This window comes from Erinaceus europaeus, chromosome 14 (genome assembly GCF_950295315.1).
Source record: "Erinaceus europaeus chromosome 14, mEriEur2.1, whole genome shotgun sequence".
NCBI classification, from domain to species: Eukaryota; Metazoa; Chordata; class Mammalia; order Eulipotyphla; family Erinaceidae; genus Erinaceus; species Erinaceus europaeus.
The window spans coordinates 78,663,821-78,683,879 of record NC_080175.1 but is presented as its reverse complement, the minus strand read 5'-3'; the positions used below and the strand labels follow the sequence as shown (position 1 = coordinate 78,683,879).

Sequence of the window (20,059 nt, the reverse complement as noted above, 5' to 3'; positions counted from 1 at the left end):
TTCAAAACCGCTATAATCTTCGCACGACGCCAAACTTTGGGCATAGACTCAGATTCCAAGATGTGGGACAGGAATGCAGCAAGCCACTTCTTTGCCGCGGGTCCCAGGTTAAGAATGAGTTCTGGGGTGATGTTATCATAGCCAACAGCTGTTCCCAGTTTAACCCTCTTCAAAGCGTCTTCCAGTTCAGACAGTGTAAAAGGAGAGAGTTTTGGAGATGGACAAGATAACCGGAAGTGGGATGACCACTCATGGGAAATTTCTCTTTTCCAGACTGGGTCGATCTTAGCACATCCAACCTGAGTTAGGTGACTGGCCACTGAGTTTGGAGATATGGGAGGATGGGAGACGGGAGGGGGTTGAAAATCAATACTATATCCCTAGTTCTGTACTCAGTCACGCAGCAGGTGTTCAGTAAATACTTGCTAAATTACATAACCTTTGCTGCATTTACAGCATGGTCTTTTGGTAACATTTCATTATTTGGTGTGTACACCAACCCTATAAGGTAGGAGACATTGATCTTCCGGGCATGGAGACTCAGAAGGTCATGCAATGTACCCGAAGGCATATACTGATAGACATAAAACAGGCTCTGAAACAAATTGATGGTTTATATGCATTTCTTTGAGAGTTGGTGAATATTTTACAAGTTTTGGAACTGCCTAAATGGGGTCCAAATTAGAGTTTTGAATATGTAGAGTCTTCTAAAAGCTACACAACCCAAAGAAAAATGGTTAAACTAGATAAGACACCAAAAAAAGTAAGCTCAGCGACCCTGACAATCAGGGAGAACCAAGCGACGACACTGTTTTCTTCTATCCGGGCTGTAGAACAAACATTCTCTCCTAACACTACTCATGAATGAGGAATGGAAATGGGGGGAAATGGCCCCTGGGAATGGTGGAGGCACCAAGCACCAAGTGATAACCCCAGTGGCATAAAACAGTTAAAAAAAAAAAACACCTGCAGATACAAACCAAGAGAGGTTTTTTTTTTTTTTTAGTGATTTAATATTCATTTAGAAAACCATAAGATAACAGGAGTATAATCCCACACTGTTTCTACCACCAGAGTTCTGTGTCCTCATCCCCTTCACTGGAAACTGCAGTGGTTCTCCCAAGGTCACAGATACATGGGTCGACTATTATTTCTCCCCTCCCCATTTTTGTTGCCTTTGTTGTTATTATTATTGTTGTTGTTGCTGCTGGATAGGACAGAGAGAAACCAAGAGAGAATGGGAAGACAGAGAGGGGGAGAGAAAGATAGACACCTGCAGACCTGCTTCACCATTTGTGAAGCGACTCCCCTGCAGATGGGGAGCCCTACACCGGTCCTTGCACTTTGTGCCATGTGCACTTAACCTGCTGCACTACCTCCCAGCGACCCCCCCTTTTCTTACTTTCATTTCATTTTTCTTTTCTTTTGTTTTCTTTTCTCTTCTTTCTTTCTTCCTTTTTTTTTTTTTTTTAATGCCACCAGGGTTATTGCTTGGGCTCAGTGCCAGCACCATGAATCTAGCACTCCCAGTGGCTATATTTTCCCTTTGTTGCTCTATCTATTATACTTGATAGGACAGTGATTGAGAGGGGGATAGATAAAGAGGGAGAAAGAAAGAAAGATGCCTGCAGACCTGCTTCAACACTCATGAAATGCCTCCCTGCAGGTGGGGAGCAGAGGGCTCAAACTTGGACCTGTGCACATAGTAATGTATGCACTTAACCCGGTGCACCACTGCCCAGCCCTAAACCCCACCCCACCCCACCCCATGGCCTGGGGACTTAGCCCCTGCGAACCTATGGTAAGTTATAGGAGAAGCTGTATTCTGACACAAGTGTTGATTTCTTTTATTTTCTCTTTCTTTCTTCCTTCCTCTCTCTTTTTTTCTCCTTTTTATTGCTGCCAAGGTTATTGCTGGGGCTTGGTTCCAACTTACTGCTCCTAGTGGCCATTTCTTCATTTTATTTTCCCTTCTATTTCATCTAATAGGTCAGAGAGAAATTGAGAGGGGAGGGGAGAAAGAGAGGGAAAGAGAAAGACGCCTGTAGACCTGCTTCATCGCTTGTGAAATGCCCCCCTGCAGGTGAGCTGTGGGGACTGGAACCCTGGTCCTCATGCATAGTAACACGTACACTCTGTTATGCCCAGAAGTTCAAGTCCCGATCTCATGCAAAGAAGACCAGAATCCCATGCAATAGCAAGAGCCTTTATTAGCAAGCTTGAGCTTGGGCCGCCGACACCCTTCCAAGCAAGGGGAGAGTCTGCGACCCCGATCATTTGTCATCCCACCGTCTTATAGTTATCACAGGGTGGGGACAGGTGGAAATATCTATGCAGAACAAGGAACGGTTGGTTTCGGGTTAATGGCTGTTCTCAGTACTTGGGACTTTTTTCTAACCTCACACACTCAACCTGACACACTACTGCCCAGCACCCCTTCTGGTTTCTTTCTTTTTTAAAATTGTCCTTAGTTCCTTTATTTCATTTACAATAATCACTTCTGGTGTTATCTGTTCAGTTTCAAAAGACATGGTCATCTTAAAAAAAAATTTTTACAGCCTTGTAGTATCCCATTAAATGTATATCCTGTAGTTTCTTTTTAAATTTTTATTTATTTATTTACTTATTATTGGATAGAGACAGGGAAATTGAGAGGAGAGGGGAGATAGAGAAGGAGAGGAACAGAGAGACACCTGTAGCCCTGCTTCACCACTCATGAACCTGTACCCCTGCCAGTGGGAACCAGGGGCTTGAACCTGGTCCCTTGTGCACTATAATGTGTGTGCTTAACCAGGTATGCCACTGCCTGGTCCCCTCCTATGGTTTCTTTATCCAGTCACCCATTGATGGGCATTTAGATTGGTCCCATAGTTTGGCTATTATGAATAGTGCTTCTATGAACATAGTGGTGGGGTACATATATTCTTTCAGATTGTATCCTTAAGATAGGTAGTTGACCAGTGTTAGTACTGACTGGGGAATTAGAGAAGTGGAGAAAGATAGAGGAGACAGGCGAGGGGAGAGAGAAGAAGAGGGGCTAGAGATATCAAGAGGAAGGGGGAGACATTTAGTACTTTATCTTTGATTTTGGACATTGTGAAAGCTATCTAGATATAGTTTCCTGATTAATATGCATTTCTGTTGGTGGCCATTATCTAAAGCTATCCAGTATCCACATCCTTTCTCAGTATCCTGAAACACTGCCACACCTACAGAGATTCAATGCGTCTAAATCATTAATAGAGAATTTTATATTCCCCCAAAGGTTAAGCGAACATGATAGAATCATACAAAAAACAATTCCTTTGATCCAAAATATCTGCTCTTTAAATTAAACAACTTCTACTAATTATATATATATTCATATATATATATATATATATATATATATAGAGAGAGAGAGAGAGAGAGATATTTTATTTATGAGAAAAATAGGAGGATAGAGAAAGAACCAGACATCACTCTGGTGCATGTGCTGCCGGGGATTGATCTCAGGACTTCATGCATGAGAGTCCAAAGCTTTACCACTGCGCTACCTCCCGGACCACATAATTCTTTAATGAATGAATTGGGCAGAAGATTAACTGATTGTTAAGACTCTTGCATTCTGTAATATTATGTTACAGTATTATAATTATGAACTCTGTAAGGTCTTTATATTATAGTAGTATGAAGTAATCCTAATCCAAGTAGTCATTTTTTTAAATCCACTGATGACACAAATATTCATGTACATGATGGAGATGAAATTGATGATAAGTTAATTTTTATCTCCACCAATGGCAATAAACCTGTTGAATGTGGACTACAGTTAAGGACAAGGGCAAATGCTGCTTAATAATGTTGGTATCAGAAATTGTAAAAGAAGACTTGTGTGAGAGTTGGGCAGTAGCGCAGTGGGTTAAGCGCACGTGGCACAAAGCACAAGGACCGGCATAAGGATCCCGGTTCAAGTCCCCGGCTCTCCACCTGCAGGGGAGTAGCTTCACAGGCGGTGAAGCAGGTCTGCAGGTGTCTGCCTTTCTCTCCCCCTCTCTGTCTTCCTCTCCATTTCTCTGTCCTGTCCAACAATGACGACATCAGTAACAACCACAATAATAACTACAACAATAAAGCAAGGCAACAAAAGGGAATAAATAAATAAATGTTAATAAAAAATATTTTAAAAAATACCTGTGCTTAAAACTGCTAAAGAATTGACACACAGGAAATTGTTCTGCTAGACGTCGGAGAGGAAATAAGATGATAGTAAAGGTCAGTTTAACCAGCAAAAGGCAATGACCATATCTATTACTCCATGCAGTGCAAATCCGCTGCAGTTTAGATACACAGTTGTGCTTCCTGTGTCAGGCTATTTTATTTCCTGTTAGAGAAGCAAACTTTGAAATGTTGTTTTCAGGAAGGGGAGCTACCAGAAGAACTTTACTCCAATAGGAACTTTCACAGGGAGAAGAGAAATTGTTCCCATGTATTTAATGACTGACTACACTGTAAACCATTAACCTACTTCAATAAAAATATTTTTTAAAAAACCTATATCCTTGAATTTTCAGTAACTATTTAGAATATTAAGGTGTTGTTCTTACAAGTCACCATTCACTTATTCAAATAACCTGTCTTCTCAATTGACCAGAAAGCCTTCACATCTGGAAGTCACTAGAGGGTATTGTTTTAGGTCCCTGCTGGTTTCTTAAGTGCTCTTGCTTCTTAAATCTCTCCTAGGTGGCAAAGAAACACAGCACGATGTTTGGAAATACAATTCTTCAATCAACAAGTGGATTCAAATCGAATATCTGAACATAGGCCGCTGGAGGCACAAGATGGTGGTGCTGGGAGGCAAGGTGTATGTGATCGGAGGATTCGATGGTCTGCAGAGGATCAACAACGTGGAGACTTATGACCCCTTCCACAACTGCTGGTCAGAGGTACAGGAGATGCTTTCCACAAAGAGGATGTGCCGATGTAGGCTGTAGTTGCTGTAGTTGCGAGTGGCCCCTGGACAATATGAGTCTGAATGACTTGACTCTGCTCAGGATTTAAAAAAATTTTTTTTAAATTTATTTAACCCGTGGTTTCACACATGAATTCAACCAATGTCCAGTGTTTGCTGACTGAATGCCCCCTCCCACAACTCCACACTGACACCAAGTATAAGTCAGCCGAAGGCAAGCTGGTGTTTCTGACCCTTGTGTTTTTTTAATCTTTATTTATTATTGCATAGAGACAGAGAGAAATTGAGAAGGGAGAGGGAGATAGAGAAGGAGAGAGACAGAGAGACATATGCAGCCCTGCTTCACCACTTGTGAAGCTTTCCTCCTGCAGGTGGGGACCAGGTTTGAACCTGGTCCTTGTGCACTGTCATGTGAGCGATTAACCAGGTGCGCCACCCTTGTGTTGCTGTAGCCAAGCACACATGAGAGGCTTTTTGACCTCTCTGCTCTCATTGAGAGTGTTTTCAGTAGTTCAGCTCCTTGTGGGAGCTGAGTATTGCTGATAGAAACTTCTCTCCAAGGGTGGAAGCTCTTTGTGGGCACCTGTCCTATCCCGGCCAGAACCCCAGATGTGGAGGGAAGGCTTGGTCCTATCCTGAGTGCTCGCCTTAAGCCTGTGTCATCTCAGATGTCATCTGCCTTTGTCATCTCTACAGTGGTGACACAGGACCCCTGAGGTTGCTCCACTGGTGAGCCCAGAGTCACCGGTGGTGTTCAGAAGTCAGCCCTTACTTGTCTGCCTCTTGACAATATACCATCTCCATACAAGCATACAAATCTTCACTAGAGGGGTCAGGTGGTAGCACATCAGGTCGAGTGCACACATTGCAGTGTGCAAGGATCAAGGTTCAAGCCCTCATCCTCACCTTCAAGGGGGAAGCTTCACAAGTAGTGAAGCAGGGCTACAGATGTCTCTCTTCCTCTTTTCTCTATTTCCCTCTTCCTTCTCAATTTCTCTCTGTTTCTATCCAAATAAATATATAATCATATTATTTAAAAAAAAAAAAGCAACCACACACACAATGCACTTGAGTGATCTCAGGTGTATCTTATAGTTGGGAAAGGTATACACTTGCTGCTCAAAGGGCATAAAGTTATGTGAGATGAATAAACTTTAAAAATCCACTGTGCATGGGGCCAGGTGGTGGCTCACCTGGTTGAGCGCACATGTCACAATGCACAAGGACTCGGGTTCAAGCCCCACAGCTCCCATCTGCAGGGGGAATGCTTAGTGAGTGGTGAAGCAGGGCTGCAGGTCTCTCTCTCTCTCTCCCTATCTCCCCCATTCTCTCAATTTCTGGCTGTCTCTATCCAATAAATAAAGACAATTTTTTAAAAATTTTAAAAAATCTACTGTACAGTATTGTAACTGTAGGTTGAAATACTGTATTTTACACTTAAAATGTGCTTAAAAGGGCAGAACTTATTTTGTGTTCTCACCACAGTACTATTTAAAACAAATGTATAAGGTAAGTGCTGCCACATCTGATATTTCCAGGTTGTTCCGGGTTTCACAGTTCTCCCTTCTGATCAGACAATAGGTCAGAACAGGCTGCAGCTTTGGGCAGTGTGCAACACGGTTGTCATGGAAACCAGCAAAGGCAGCCAGGTCAGCGTGACACCCAGCTCAGACCTGTCAGCTAGAAAAGTGCTGTAGAGGGGACCCTCAATGTTTGGGGGTTGGGGGGAGGCAGTACCAAAAATCTCTACTCACCCAGTCCCAGCACAGAGGTGCTCCATGACCCTGGACAAAGGACAAGAGGTTCTTGGAAGTCCACTTTGGGATCCACAGGCTGGAGACGCAAGTCTGACTAAATCTCTAGCACTTCATGTAGCCTCAGAAAGAAGTCTGTTCAGTGGCCACATGACAACCTCATGTCTATATATATATAATTTTTTTCAATCATTTATTGATAGGCACTTCAGTTGTTTCCGTACCTTGCCTGTTGCAAACAGTGCTGCAATAAACATTGGGAGGGTGCATGTGACTACTTTACAGTTGGTGTTTTCCATTTTTTAGTCGGGTACTTGTACTGTGTGTGCTTAACCTGGCATGCCACTGCCCAACCCCCTTGTTGAGTACTTGTAAGTAATGCTGCTGGGTTAGTTGGTAGCAGATTTTTGGTTTTTATTAAAAAATATTTTATGGGAATCAGGCGGTAGCACAGTGGGTTAAGTGCACATGGTGCAAAGCGTAAGGACCAGTGTAAGGATTCCGGTTCGAGCCCCCGGCTTCCCACCTGCAGGGGAGTCACTTCACAGGCGGTGAAGCAGGTCTGCAGGTGTCTATCTTTCTCTCCTCTCTGTCTTCCCCTCCCCTCTCCATTTCTCTCTGTCCTATCCAACAATGATTACAACAATAAAACAACAAGGGCAACAAAAAGGAATAAATAAATATATAAAAATATATTTTATTTATTTTCATGCAGGAGAGAGACAGAGACCAGAGCACTGCTCAGCTCTGGCAAAGGGTGGCCTGGGATTGAACCTCGTATGCCTGGAGGGGTGGCAAGGGGGTCAGGCATGAGAGTCTGGTGTGCTACTTCTGAGCTGTCTCCCTGGCTCTCATGCCAGTTTTTTCCTCTTACATGTAAATCTGAAAGACAATGCCAGGTGATGGTGCTCTTGGTTGAGGGCACACATTACAATGCCTAAGGATCTGGGCTCAAGCCCTGGGTGCCCTCCTCCAGGGGGACACTTCATAAGTGGTGAAGCAGTGAGATAGATGTGTCTCTCTTCCTCTCTAACTCCCCCTTCCCTCTCAACTTCTATCTAAAATAAATAAAATATATTTGAAAGACACAGTAGTGACTCAGTAGATGCTGTTTTGAATAAATGAATATGGATGTGCCTGTCTGGAAGGCATTTTTCTCCAAAGGAAGCATTGTCTTCATCCAGATAGACACTATTCCTATCTCTATCCCTCCGCTCCCATCCCCCAACTGGAAGACAGGCTGGAAACTTCCAATGCTCCCCGCTGCAGTGGGCCCAGAGCCCAGAGGTGGTGGGAAATGTGTGCCTTCGTCCTTCCTCAGCCTGTCCCGGGAGTCCCAGGCCCCTGGCCTTAGCCCCGTGAGTCACTGCAACAGCCTGGTCTGAGGGCTGACAGTCTCCCCGCTGCTCTGTGCCCACAGGCTGCACCCCTCCTCATCCACGTCAGTTCCTTTGCAGCCACCAGCCACAAGAAGAAGCTCTATGTGATGGGAGGTGGGCCCAATGGAAAGCTGGCCACAGACAAGACTCAGTGTTACGACCCTTCCACCAATAAGTGGAGTCTAAAGGCACCCATGCCGGTGGAGGCCAAGTGCATCAATGCAGTGAGCTTCCGGGACCACATCTACGTGGTGGGTAAGTGGGCACAGGGCTTCTCGTGGATACCCCCACCTGCTTTACAGCTGTGCTGGTGGTCCCACAAGCCCTTCTGGGAACTTACACCCACGAGGCTGTGGTGCTCACTGGTGTAGAGCTCCAGGCTGTACTGCTCCCAGGGAGTTGTCTGAGGCGTTGTTGGTGGCTGTGTGGAATCTCACCCCACTTCCCTTCCCTTTTCTTTCTCTTTCTTCCTCCAATTTTCATTCATTTGTTTTTCTCCTTTGTCTGCCTTTCTCCCTTTCTTTCTTTCTTTCTTTCCTGTCTTTCCCTTCCTTTCTCTCTTTTTCTTTCATTTTTTGTCCCTTCTTCCCCTTTCTCTTTCTTTCTTTCCTTCCCTCTCGCTTTCTCTCCCTTCCTTTCTCCCTATTTCTTTTTCCTTTTTTTCATTCTTTTTGTTCCTTCCCCCCTTTCTTTCACTTTCTTTCCTTCCTGCTCTTGTTTTTCTCTCTATTTCCTTTCTTTCTTCCTATTTCTTTCTCATTTTTAATTTCATTCTCTTTCTTTCTTTCTTCCTTTCTCTTTCTTCCTATCTCTCCTGCTCTCCCTGCCTCCTTCCCTTTCAGTTTTTTTTTTTTCAAGGCACTGTTCAGTTCTGGTGCCAGTATTTGAATCTAGGACCTGGGGGCCTCAGATGTGAAAAATCTGAGGTTTAAACCTCTCTACTGTTCCCACTCACCACCACCCACCCCCAGCCTCCAACTGTCCTTTGGAGCCCAAGGAGCACCTGGCTGCAGCCCTTACAGCGCTTTGTGAAGCGCCACCAGCCTTCTGTCGCTAGGGCCTCCCCTGTGGCCTGGGTGGTGCGGGGAAGGGGCGGCGATGCCCACACGGTCCTCCTTGCCGGCAGGGGGCGCCATGCGCGCGCTGTACGCCTACAGCCCCCTGGCGGACAGCTGGAGCCTGGTCACGCAGCTCAGCCACGAGCGCGCCAGCTGCGGCATCGCGCCCTGCAACAACCGGCTCTACATCACCGGGGGCCGCGACGAGAAGAACGAGGTCATCGCCACGGTGCTGTGCTGGGACCCGGAGGCCCAGAAGCTGACGGAGGAGTGCGTCCTGCCCCGCGGCGTGTCGCACCACGGCAGTGTCACCATCAGGAAGTCCTACACCCATATCCGCAGGCTGGTGCCCGGGGCCGTGTCCGTCTGACTCGGGGTGCAGGAGTGCAAGTCCATCGGGCTGCGGGGAGGCCCTCCTCCTCCTAGTCCGTCTGTCTATCCAGGCTGCAGGCTGGCCTTGGAAAGGAGACTCCCTGCTTGACCCTTGAGGGTCCCTTGGAAGTCACTTCTTGGGGACACTGGGACCAGCCATGGCCAACCTACCTCAGGAGGACAGAAGGGCCCTGGGCCAGCATGCATGCATGTCAGCTCACCCCCTGTTGTGCAGGAAAGAGACTCACTGATTTGCCCCCCAGGCAAATCTTGCAAGTAGCTAAATCAGGCATCTAAACTCAGGTCTTTTTGTTTGTTTGTTTTGTTTTTAAATCAGATAAAGGGACATGAAGAGATCGGGAGAGATAATCACAGCATCGGAGCTTCTCCCTCAGTGCCGCTGTTCTACTCCATGTGGTCTTGGGGCCCTTACTTGGGTTGTGTGTATGACAAAGCATGTGTCTGACCCAAATGTGATACCTCTTTAGGCCCTAAGCCCACGTCTTTTCAAAGCCAAAGCTGTCCGTGCCCTTTCTGCCAGGCTGCCTTGCTCAGAGCAAAGAGGAGAAATGGCCTTTTGTTGGTTTGTTTTGGTTCTGACAAGTTTGTTCAAGGATTCAGACAGGAAGCAAAAGTGTTTGTCTTTTTAATTCCTTTTATTATTTTTTTCTCCCTTTTATATTTAAGCCAAGGATATGGAACCTTGGGCTCCTTGTTAATAATGTCCCTTGTTTCCTAAGCCATGCCTGTGTGTGGCAGCCTGATGTGAAAGCATGTAGAACCAATTGTTCCTCTAACAGGCCTGAGGAATGGACCTGGGAAGACCTGGTTACTTTGAAGAAAAAACACTCTGTTCCTCCTCCATCAAATACTTCTATTTCTTTTTTCTTTCCCTTCCTACCTTCCTTCCTTCTTCCATTCCTCTTCCCCTTTCCCTCCTTTCCTCCCTCTTTTTTCTCCTTCCTCCCTCCTTCCATCCATCTCCCCTTCTCCCTTCCTTCCTTCCCTCTTTCTTCCTTTTCTTTTTTCCCTTCCTTCTATTTTTTATTTCATTCTTTTCCTTCCTTTCTCTCTCTCTCTCTCTCTCTGTCTCTCTCTCTCTATCACAGGAGAGCTTTTTAGAACTGTCCTTGCCAGGCTTGTAGCCTCAGCGCTAATCCCTATACTCTGGCCCCCTAATGTCCAACAGCTGTATTGCAACATGGATATTTCCAGAGACACAGAATACTGTTCTTTAAAAAGATGGCAACTTCCTAATGCTCTGGACACTGTTGGTGTGATGTTCTCACTTGATGGTCAGCTTATCACTCTATGAACATTGTTGGTCCCTGTCCCCAAAACCTTGCCTTCCCAGAACTTTTGTGTTCAGGCTCCTTTTAAGTCTTTCTATTTGGTTTTTGGATCAAGTGACACCATTTGACTCAAAGAACAGAGTTTGTCCTTCACTGTAAGACACAGAGCTTTCAAATGAGCTCACTGGAAATTTATTCTAGTCTCTGGGCTGAGGATTAGATGAAGCAGGTGAGGAGATCTTGTTTCAGATGCCATATTTAGAAAGAAACAGCAATGATAATGACCCAGTGCACCATATTTTTGTCAGATGATTTCATGTCTGAGCTGTATTTCTTGTTAGATTAGCATATCAATTGCTTGTATTTCTTAGGAATTTGGGGAGTTGATAAGGAAGTTAATTTTCTCTCCTTTTGTTGATGCTATCCCCCCTCCCCAAATCATTTTATTGGGAAAACAGTGGTTTGCATTATGGTGAAGTTAATTTTCAGAGAGATTTTATAGTTAGAAAGAGCTACACTTGTAAGAAGATTTAGGAAGGCTTAGAAAAAATACCAGTGAGATTTCTGTTTTCACTTAGATCATTGAGGATAATGTAAATGTGTGTCAGTACATGAAAGCTCTGTGACTGAGGGTCAGGAGTGACAGTTCAGCCCCTATTATGAAAAGCAGAGTGGAAAATACAAACAAATTCATGGAAATTTACAACACATGCATCACTTCCTCATGAACACTAATGAGCTCAAGGGAGCCCTCAATGGAGACAACTCAGTCACATCCCACTTAATAAGCATTCCTGGCGTCTGTCTGTCTCTTGTTTGTCATGTCTAAGAGATGTCAGTAAATAAGACAAACCTCTATCCTGGGGGCACACAATAAGAGGTCTACAGGCCACTGGCCAGTATGAATTTTCTTTTCATCAGTGAGATGTGTATGAAGTTACGAGACTGCATCAAATCTTTATCATTCATCTCACTGGGAAGCTGGGCACATGGACCTTGCTTGTATGTTTTTCTTTCTTTGAGATCATCTTTAGGAACTATGTGTGAACTACAAGAGAAATCTGTAGTATTCCAAAGCTGGTTTCAGGGAACAGAGAGGAATCCCAGTGGCACACACAGAGCTCATCCCCTTTAAAAAGAGCAGAGGCCTATTGGTCTTAGAGGTTCTTTGACAAGCATGGCCAGCAAATTTGGAGCCCATCAGTTGACCAGCCCTTCACTGGAAAAGGGACGATCTGGGATCTCTGCATTAGAAATATGCTTCTAGAATCTGCATCCTGCACTAATTTCAGGACCAATGCAGAATGCTTCAGTGAATACAAGGGAAGGTCTCTATATGTTTGTACCATGAATTATGGTATAACCTCAGGTATCTTACCCTTAAGAAACAGATTATCTCAGAAATGGTGTGACTTAGCAGACAGCACACTGATTTAACAGACCCAGATTTCTGCTTGGCTGGGCCTCAGGTCACTAGGTCCAGACAAAATGAGGCCCAGAGGCTCTGTGCGGTGGGACCTGTGGGAAAGGTTAAGGGACCCCACTTGCCAAGACTGGGCTGATGTGGGCAGAGTGAAACTCACCAAACACCAAGAGAGAAATGCTCACTTCTTAGCTACCATCACTGTGCTCTCAGTGGCATCAGAAAACACACACACACACACACACACACACATACACATCACTTGAACTCAAAGCAAACTATGCTTTCAGGGAATTGCAACTTTCATTTGCTAATAGCTGTGAAATGTTAGCTTTGCTATTTATAAAAACAACCCTTGAGGTACTGTTGCTACTTGTCCTATTTGATTGTGAAAAAAGAAAAGGACTCTTGAAATTTTCAAATTGAATAAATACTGCTGGCCATTCTTAAATAAAGATCTAACTTGGGGTTGCAAAATTACTTTTTCCCTTAATATCTGATCTGGGTATTGTATTAGATCTTTAATTTGCAAAGTCTACTTTCATGGAAATATACAAGTATCTCAAATATTACTACTGTAAAACTAGTGACAAGAGGTTAGATTTTTGTACTTAAAGGCAAAAATTGTCAATTTTTTGCATTGTAAGCATTTTAGTTACAGAGTTGTATTTTTTAAGTAATAAAACTAAGGGTATTGTTCATAGGTAAATATGCTAATAAATTTTTAAATTTATTTTCAATAAAAATCATGTGATAGATAAGAATATGCTGCTTACAAAGTGTGTTGTTGGTTTTGTTATTTTATTTTTCAATTCTTTATTGGGGAATTAATGTTTTTCATTTGAAAGTAAATACAATAGTTTGTAAATGCATAACATTTCCCACTTTCCCGATAACAATACAACCCCCACTAGGTCCTCTGTCATCCTTTTTGGACCTGTATTCTTCCCCCTCCCCCCTGCAGAGTCTTTTACTTTGGTGCAATACGCCAATTCCAGTTCAAGGTTCTACCTGTGTTTTCTCCTCTGATCTTGTTTTCAATTTCTGCCTGAGAGTGAGATCATCCCATATTCATCCTTCTGTTTCTGACTTATTTCACTCAACATGATTTTTTCAAGGTCCATCCAAGATCGGCTGAAAATGGTGAAGTCACCATTTTTTACAGCTGAGTATTATTCCATTGTGTATATATACCACAACTTGCTCAGCCACTCATCTGTTGTCAGACACCTGGGTTGCTTCCAGGTTTTGGCTATTACAGATGGTGCTGCTAACAACGTATGTGTACACAGATCTTTTTGGATGGATATGTTGGGTTCCTTAGGATATATCCCCAGGAGAGGAATTGCAGGATCATAGGGTAGGTCCATTTCTAGCCTTCTGAGAGTTCTCCAGACTGTTCTCCACAGAGGTTGGACCAATTTGCATTCCCACCAGCAGTGCATGAGGGTTCCTTTAACCCCACACCCTCTCCAGCATTTGCTGCTGTTACCTTTTCTGATTTATGGTATCTCATTGTTGTCTTGATTTGCATTTCTCTGACAATCAGAGACTTGGAGCATTTTTTCATGTGTTTCTCAGCCTTTTGGATCTCTTCTGTGGTGAATATTCTGTCCATGTCCTCTCCCCATTTTTGGATGGGATTATTTGTTTTCTTGCTGTTGAGCTTGGCAAGCTCTTTATATATTTTGGTTATTAGCCTCTTGTCTGATGTATGGCATGTAAAGATCTCCCATTCGGTGAGGGGTCTCTTTGTTTGGGTATCGGCTTCTTTTGCTGTGCAGAAGCTTTTCAATTTGATGTAAAACCATAGGTTTATGCTTGCTAAGTTTAGTCTTCTTTGTAATTGGATTTGTTTCATTGAAGAGGTCTTTAAAATTTATGCGAAAAAGAGTTCTGCCAATATTTTCCACTAGGTATCCGATAGTTTCTGGTCTAACATCCAAGTCCTTGATTCACGTGGAATTTACTTTAGTATTTGGTGAAATATAGTGGTTCAGTTTCATTCTTCTGCATGTTTCAACCCATTTTTTCCAACACCATTTGTTGAAGAGACTCTGCTTTCCCCATTGAATAGTCTGGGCACCTTTGTCAAAGATTAGATGTCCATAGGTGTGGGGACTTACTTCTGGGCTCTCAATTCTATTCCACTGGTCAATGTGTCTATTCATGTTCAAGTACCAAGCAGTTTTGGTGACAATGGTCCTATAATACAATTTGAGATCTGTGAGTGTGATGCTTCCAGTTCTGTTCTTTCTTCTCAAGATTGTTTTGTCAATTCTAGGTCTTTTCTGGTTCCAGATAAACATTTGTAGTATTTTTTCTATTCTCCAAAAAAATGTGGATGGGATTTTGATGGGGATAGCATTAAATTTGTATATGGCTCTGGGTAGTATATTCATTTTGATGATGTTAATTCTTCCAACCCATGAACATGGAATATCTTTCCACTTCTTTTTGTTTTTTTTTCAATTTCCTTGAGTAGTGGCTCATAATTTTCAGTATACAAGCCTTTCACTTCTTTGGTTAGGTTTATTCCTAGATATTTATTGTTTTTGTTGCTATAGTAAAAGAAATTGATTTCTAGATTTCAACTTCTTCTAACTTAGTGTTTGCATAGAGGAATGCCACTGACTGTTGAATGTTAATTTTGTAGCCTGACACCTTACTGTATTGCCTGATGATTTCCAAAAGCTTCTTGCTGGATTCCTTAGGCTTTTCCATGTATACTATCATGTCATCTGCAAATAGGGAGAGTTTGACTTCTTCTCTCTCAATCTGTATGCCTTTAATTCCTTGCTCCTGCCTGATTGCTATGGCAAGAACTTCCAACACTATGTTGAATAGTAATGGTGATAGTGGGCATCCCTGTCTAGTACCTGATCTGAGGGGAAATGCTTCCAGTTTTTCACCATTGAGTATGATGTTGGCTGTAGGATTGCTATATATAGACTCCACTATCTTCAGGAATATTCCATCTATTCCCATTTTTTGTAGTGTTTTGATCATAAAGGGATGTTGTATTTTGCCAAAGGCTTTCTCTGCATCTATTGATATGACCATGTGGTTTTTGGTCTTGCCTTTATTGATGTGGTGGATCACATTGATTGATTTATGTATATTAAACCAACCTTGAATCCCTGGGATAAACCCTATTTGGTCATGATGAACAATCATTTTAATATACTGCTGTATCTGGTTGGCTACAATTTTGTTCAGTATTTTAGCATCTATATTCATCAGAGATATTGGTCTGTAATTTTCTTTTTTGGTTGTGTCCCTGTCTACTTTTGGTATCAAAGTGATGTTGGATTTATAGAGGCTGGAAAGGAGTATTCCAGTATCTTCAATCTTCTGGAAGACTTTTAAAAGTAGAGGTATTAGTTCTTCTTTGAAGGTTTTGTAAAATTCATTTGTAAAACAATCTGGTCTAGGATTTTTATTTTTGGGAAGGTTTTTGATAACTGTTTCAATTTCATTAGCTGTGATGGGCTTGTTCATGTTATCTAGTTCCTTTTTACTTAGTGTTGGAAGTTTGTAGGTATCTAGGAAGTCGTCCATTTCTTCCAGGTTCTCTAGCTTGGTGGCATATAGTTAAAAGCCTCGTATGATATGTTGAATTTCTGTGGTGTCTGTTGTGATATCTCCTCTTTCATTTATGATCTGATTTATTTGGGTCTTCTCCCTTTTTGTTTTGTGAGTCTGGCTAAAGGTTTGTCGATTTTGTTCACTCTTTCAAAGAACCAACATTTACTTTTGTTGATCTTTTGTATGTTTTTCTTATTTTTCAATGTTACTTATTTCTGCCTTAACTTTAGTTATTTTTGTCCTTCTGGTTGCTTTAGGGTTCTTTTGTTCTTCTTCTATGTATTTAAGATGTGCAATCAGGCTGTTTATTTGTGCTTTTTCTTATTTCCTAATGTGTGCTTGTATGGATATGAACTTCCCTCTCAGTACTGTCTTAGCTGTGTCCGAAATATTTTGATAGCTTGTGTCTTCATTTTCATTGAACTCTCAAAACATTTTAATTTCTTCTTTTATTTCCTCTTTGACCCAGTAGTTGTTAAGTAGTATACTGTTGAGCTTCCACATTTTGGGACTATTACGAATCTTTTGTTGATTGTGTAGTGTTAGTTTAATTCCGCTGTGGTCTTAGAATATGCGTGGGATGATTTCAATGCTCTTGAATTTGCTGATGCTGTCTTTGTGACCTAAAATATGGTCTGTCCTTGAGAATGACCCATGTGGATTTGAGTAAAATGTGTATTCCAGTTTCTTGTGATGGATGACTCTGAAAATGTCCAATAGTTCTAGTTTATCTATCTCCTCATTTAGCTCCCTCATGTCTTTATTGATTTTCTGCCTGGATGATCTGTCAAGTTGAGAGAGTAGGGTGTTGAAGTCCCCTACTATGACTGTGTTGCTGTTAATATATTGCTGTAGCTCTTTCAGTAGATGTTTGATGTATTTAGATGGCTTCTAATTGGGTGCATCAATGTTAATTATTGTTAAGTCCTCTTTGATTGATTGGTCCTCTGAGCAATAAGTAGTGTCCATCCCTATCTTTTTAAATTTTATTTATTTTAAAGTCTATCATGTCAGATATGAGAATAGCTGCTCCTGCCCTTTTTTGTGGGCCATTGGCTTGTATTGTAGTTTTCCATCCTTTCACTTTGAGTGTTTGTCTTGTTGAATTAGATGGGTTTCCTTTAGACAGGATTTTGTTGGGTTGTGTTTTCTGATCCATCTTCCTACTCTGTGCCTTTTAATAGGTGAATTCAGGCCATTGACATTTATTGATATCAATGATTGAAGATATTTTAACGCCATTCTTGTAGATTTTTAGAGTGTTCTGATATATGGCATATTTATGATGGTCTGACTGTTTATAGGAGACCTTTCAGAACTTCTTTCAGGGAAGGCTTGGTGACAGTTGATTCTTTTAACTGTTGCTTGTCTGAGAAGGTTTTTATGCCTCCATAAAATACTGTATCCTGCTAGACTGAATGACAGTCTAGCAGGATACAGTATTCTTGGCTGAAAGCCTTTCTCATTGAGCACTCGATAGATATCTTGCCATTCTCTTCTGGCCTGTCGTGTTTGTGTGGAGAAGTCTGCTGCTAATCTTCTGGGTTTTCCTCTTTAGGTGACTTTTTGTTTTTCTCTTGCAGCCTTCAGGATCCTTTCTTTATCCTTATTCCTTTCCATTCTAAATAGGATATGTCTTGGTGTCTTCAGGTCTGGGTTAATTCTGTTTGGGACCCTCTGGGCTTCTTGAACCTTGATATCTTTGATGTTGTAGACTAGAGAAGTTCTCAGCTATTATGTCCTGAGGAATGCTTTCTTCCCCTCCCTCTCTTTCTTCCTCTGGTAAGCCAATAATGCATATTCTGTTTCTTTTGAAGTCATCCCATAGATCTCTGTTGTTGTTTTCAGTATCTCTTAATCTCTTTTTGAGATCTCTTACTTCATTTTTAGTAGTCTCTAATTTGTCCTCGATCTTGCTAATTCTGTCTTCAGCCTCATTGATTCTATTCTCTCTCTCATCTACTGTTTTCTGGAGTTCATCTATTTTGTTACCCTGTTTTGATACTGTTTCAGCTTGTTCAGCTAGTTGTGTTCTTAGCTCAGCTATTTCATCTTTCAGCTCTCTAATCACCTTGAGATAATTAGTATTTTTTTTCCAGAGTCTCATTCATTGTTTCTGCATTTCTGATGACAATTCTCTCAAATTCTTTACTTGCTCCTGTGATTATTTCCTTAATTAGTGTTTGGATGTTGACCTCATTATTTTGTGCTTCAGCCTTTGGGGGACTTTTAGCTGGACTCTTGTCCTGGTTCATTTCTCCAATATTTCTTCTTGTTGGTTTAACCATTTTATATAGTATAAGGCCCCTCTCTTGGTTCTTTTCAAATTATTGATCACTCTTGCCTGGATTGACTTGTGTCTAAGTAAGGTACTTAAAGGGTTCAGAGTTGTGGAAATTGACAGTTGTTTCAATATTATTTTAATCCCTGAGTTGGAGCACAGTGACTTAAAAGCCTATTTTGTTCTTTTTCTTCCATGTAGGTGATGGGAGCCTGAAGGCTTTTAAACTATAAGTAGGCTTCTTAGCTTAATCACTGACTCCTGGCCAAAAGATAAAGTAGGGTGGGGCAGAGATAAGACAGTGTTTATGCAAATAGACTCTCACAGCCTGACCACTAGGCCACTGAGATATAGATCTTCTGAGTTTCCTCTATTTCTCTGTCCCCTGGTGTCAGCACAGGGCCTCCCCTCCACTGCTCCAGATTCTGAGGGCAGTAGCAATGGCGACTCACAGTTGCATTTGGTGAATGAAAGAGACTGGAGGTGGTGTCTCAACTGGTAAACTGCTGGACTGTTACCAGCCACTTAATCTCTCCCTAGACTCTTCTCTGTCCACGAGCCACACGTTTTTGCACTCACAGGTGATTTGGTGGGTTCCTGAAGTCGTTCTAGTCCCGTCTTGCTGAGGTCCCAGGTGGTCTCCTTTGGTATTCCTCATTGACCCGAGAGAGGAGAGGAGAGAAACACAGCTGCTGCTCCATAGCCCCCCCTCGGGAACAGTCTCTGTCTCTGGTTTTGTTATTATTGAAGATAAAAGTGATATCTGAAAAGAAGCTGGTTTGGGAGGTGGAGATGTAAAGCATTTCAGTTGATTTAAAAGAGTTTTAGGGGCTGGAAGATGGCTTTCTTGGCACAGTGTGGTTGCCCTGTATTAGTCCTGGTTTGAACCCTGGTACCACATGGGAGTACCATGACACCGAGGGGAACTTTTGGTGCTATGGAGTCTCTCCTTCTCTCTTTCTCTCTGGCTCTATCTGAACTAGAAGGAATGAAAAAATCAGCCCCAAGAGTGCGTAACCACACATACACAAGGCCTTGGTGCTGGGCGTTGGGGACGGTGGCTCTGGGGTCAGCGAAATAGATCACTTGGATGGTGCAATGCTTTGCCATGTGTGCGACCCAGGTTCAAGCCCAGCCCCTCTGTATTGAAGGAAGCTTTGGTGCGGTGGTCTCTTCACACACTCTCTGCCTCTCTGTTTCTGTCTGAAGAAAAAAGAAGGTTCTGGGGGCCAGGCGGTAGTGCAGAGGGTTAAGCACACATGGCGTGAAGTGCAAGGGCCGGCATAAGGCTCCCAGTTTGAGCCCCCTGCTCCCCACCTGCAGGGGGGTCGCTTCATGGGCGGTGAAGTAGGTCTGCAGATGTCCATCTTTCTCTCCCCCTCTCTCTGTCTTCCCCTCCTCTTTTGACTTCTGTCTGTCCTATCCAACAACAGCAATGACAACAATGACAACAAGGGCAACAAAATGGGAAAAATGGCCTCCAGGAGCAGTGGATTCATAGTGCAGGCACCAAGCCCCAGTGATAACCCTGGAGGCAAAAAGAAAAAGAAAAAAAAAAAGGAAAAAGGTTTTGAAAAAACTTCATATGTTAAGATTAATCAGATCTGTTTTGTGGAATGGCAAAAGGCAGACATCTTTTCCCTTTCTAATGCCTCTTGTTCTCCGTAAACATGTTTGTTTGCATAGGGTGGCGTCAGCCCAGCTTTCCCAGGCTGCTCTCGGCAGTGTGGATTCCCTGGACCCATCTCCTGGGCACTGCAGTGTGTATAGGAGTCTGTTCCTGGTTGCTGCCACAATTCAAGACCCGGGTTATCTGACATCATGCTTCATCTGAGCAGTGGGGCCTTTTCCTTTATTTTCTTGTCTGTACATGTTTCTCTACTGTTCCTGCTCCCTGCGTGGCACACTACCAGGGCACCTGTGCCTCCCTGTCTGGTCATTAGCCTGCATCCCTGACACAG

General features: G+C 42.8%; 1 protein-coding gene across 1 annotated transcript in view; it reads left to right on the top strand.

Annotated features, from left to right (window-relative positions):
• The window catches only part of KLHL6 (kelch like family member 6), a 70,548-nt gene extending 57,555 nt beyond the window's left edge, over positions 1-12,993 (top strand). Inside the window, exons 5-7 of the mRNA XM_007534042.3 lie at positions 4,723-4,925; positions 8,126-8,339; positions 9,211-12,993. Coding sequence (XP_007534104.1) covers positions 4,723-4,925; positions 8,126-8,339; positions 9,211-9,512 — 719 coding nt within the window. The 3' untranslated portion in view covers positions 9,513-12,993. The remainder of the gene's footprint in view (positions 1-4,722; positions 4,926-8,125; positions 8,340-9,210) is intronic.
• Positions 12,994-20,059: the final 7,066 nt, after the last annotated feature.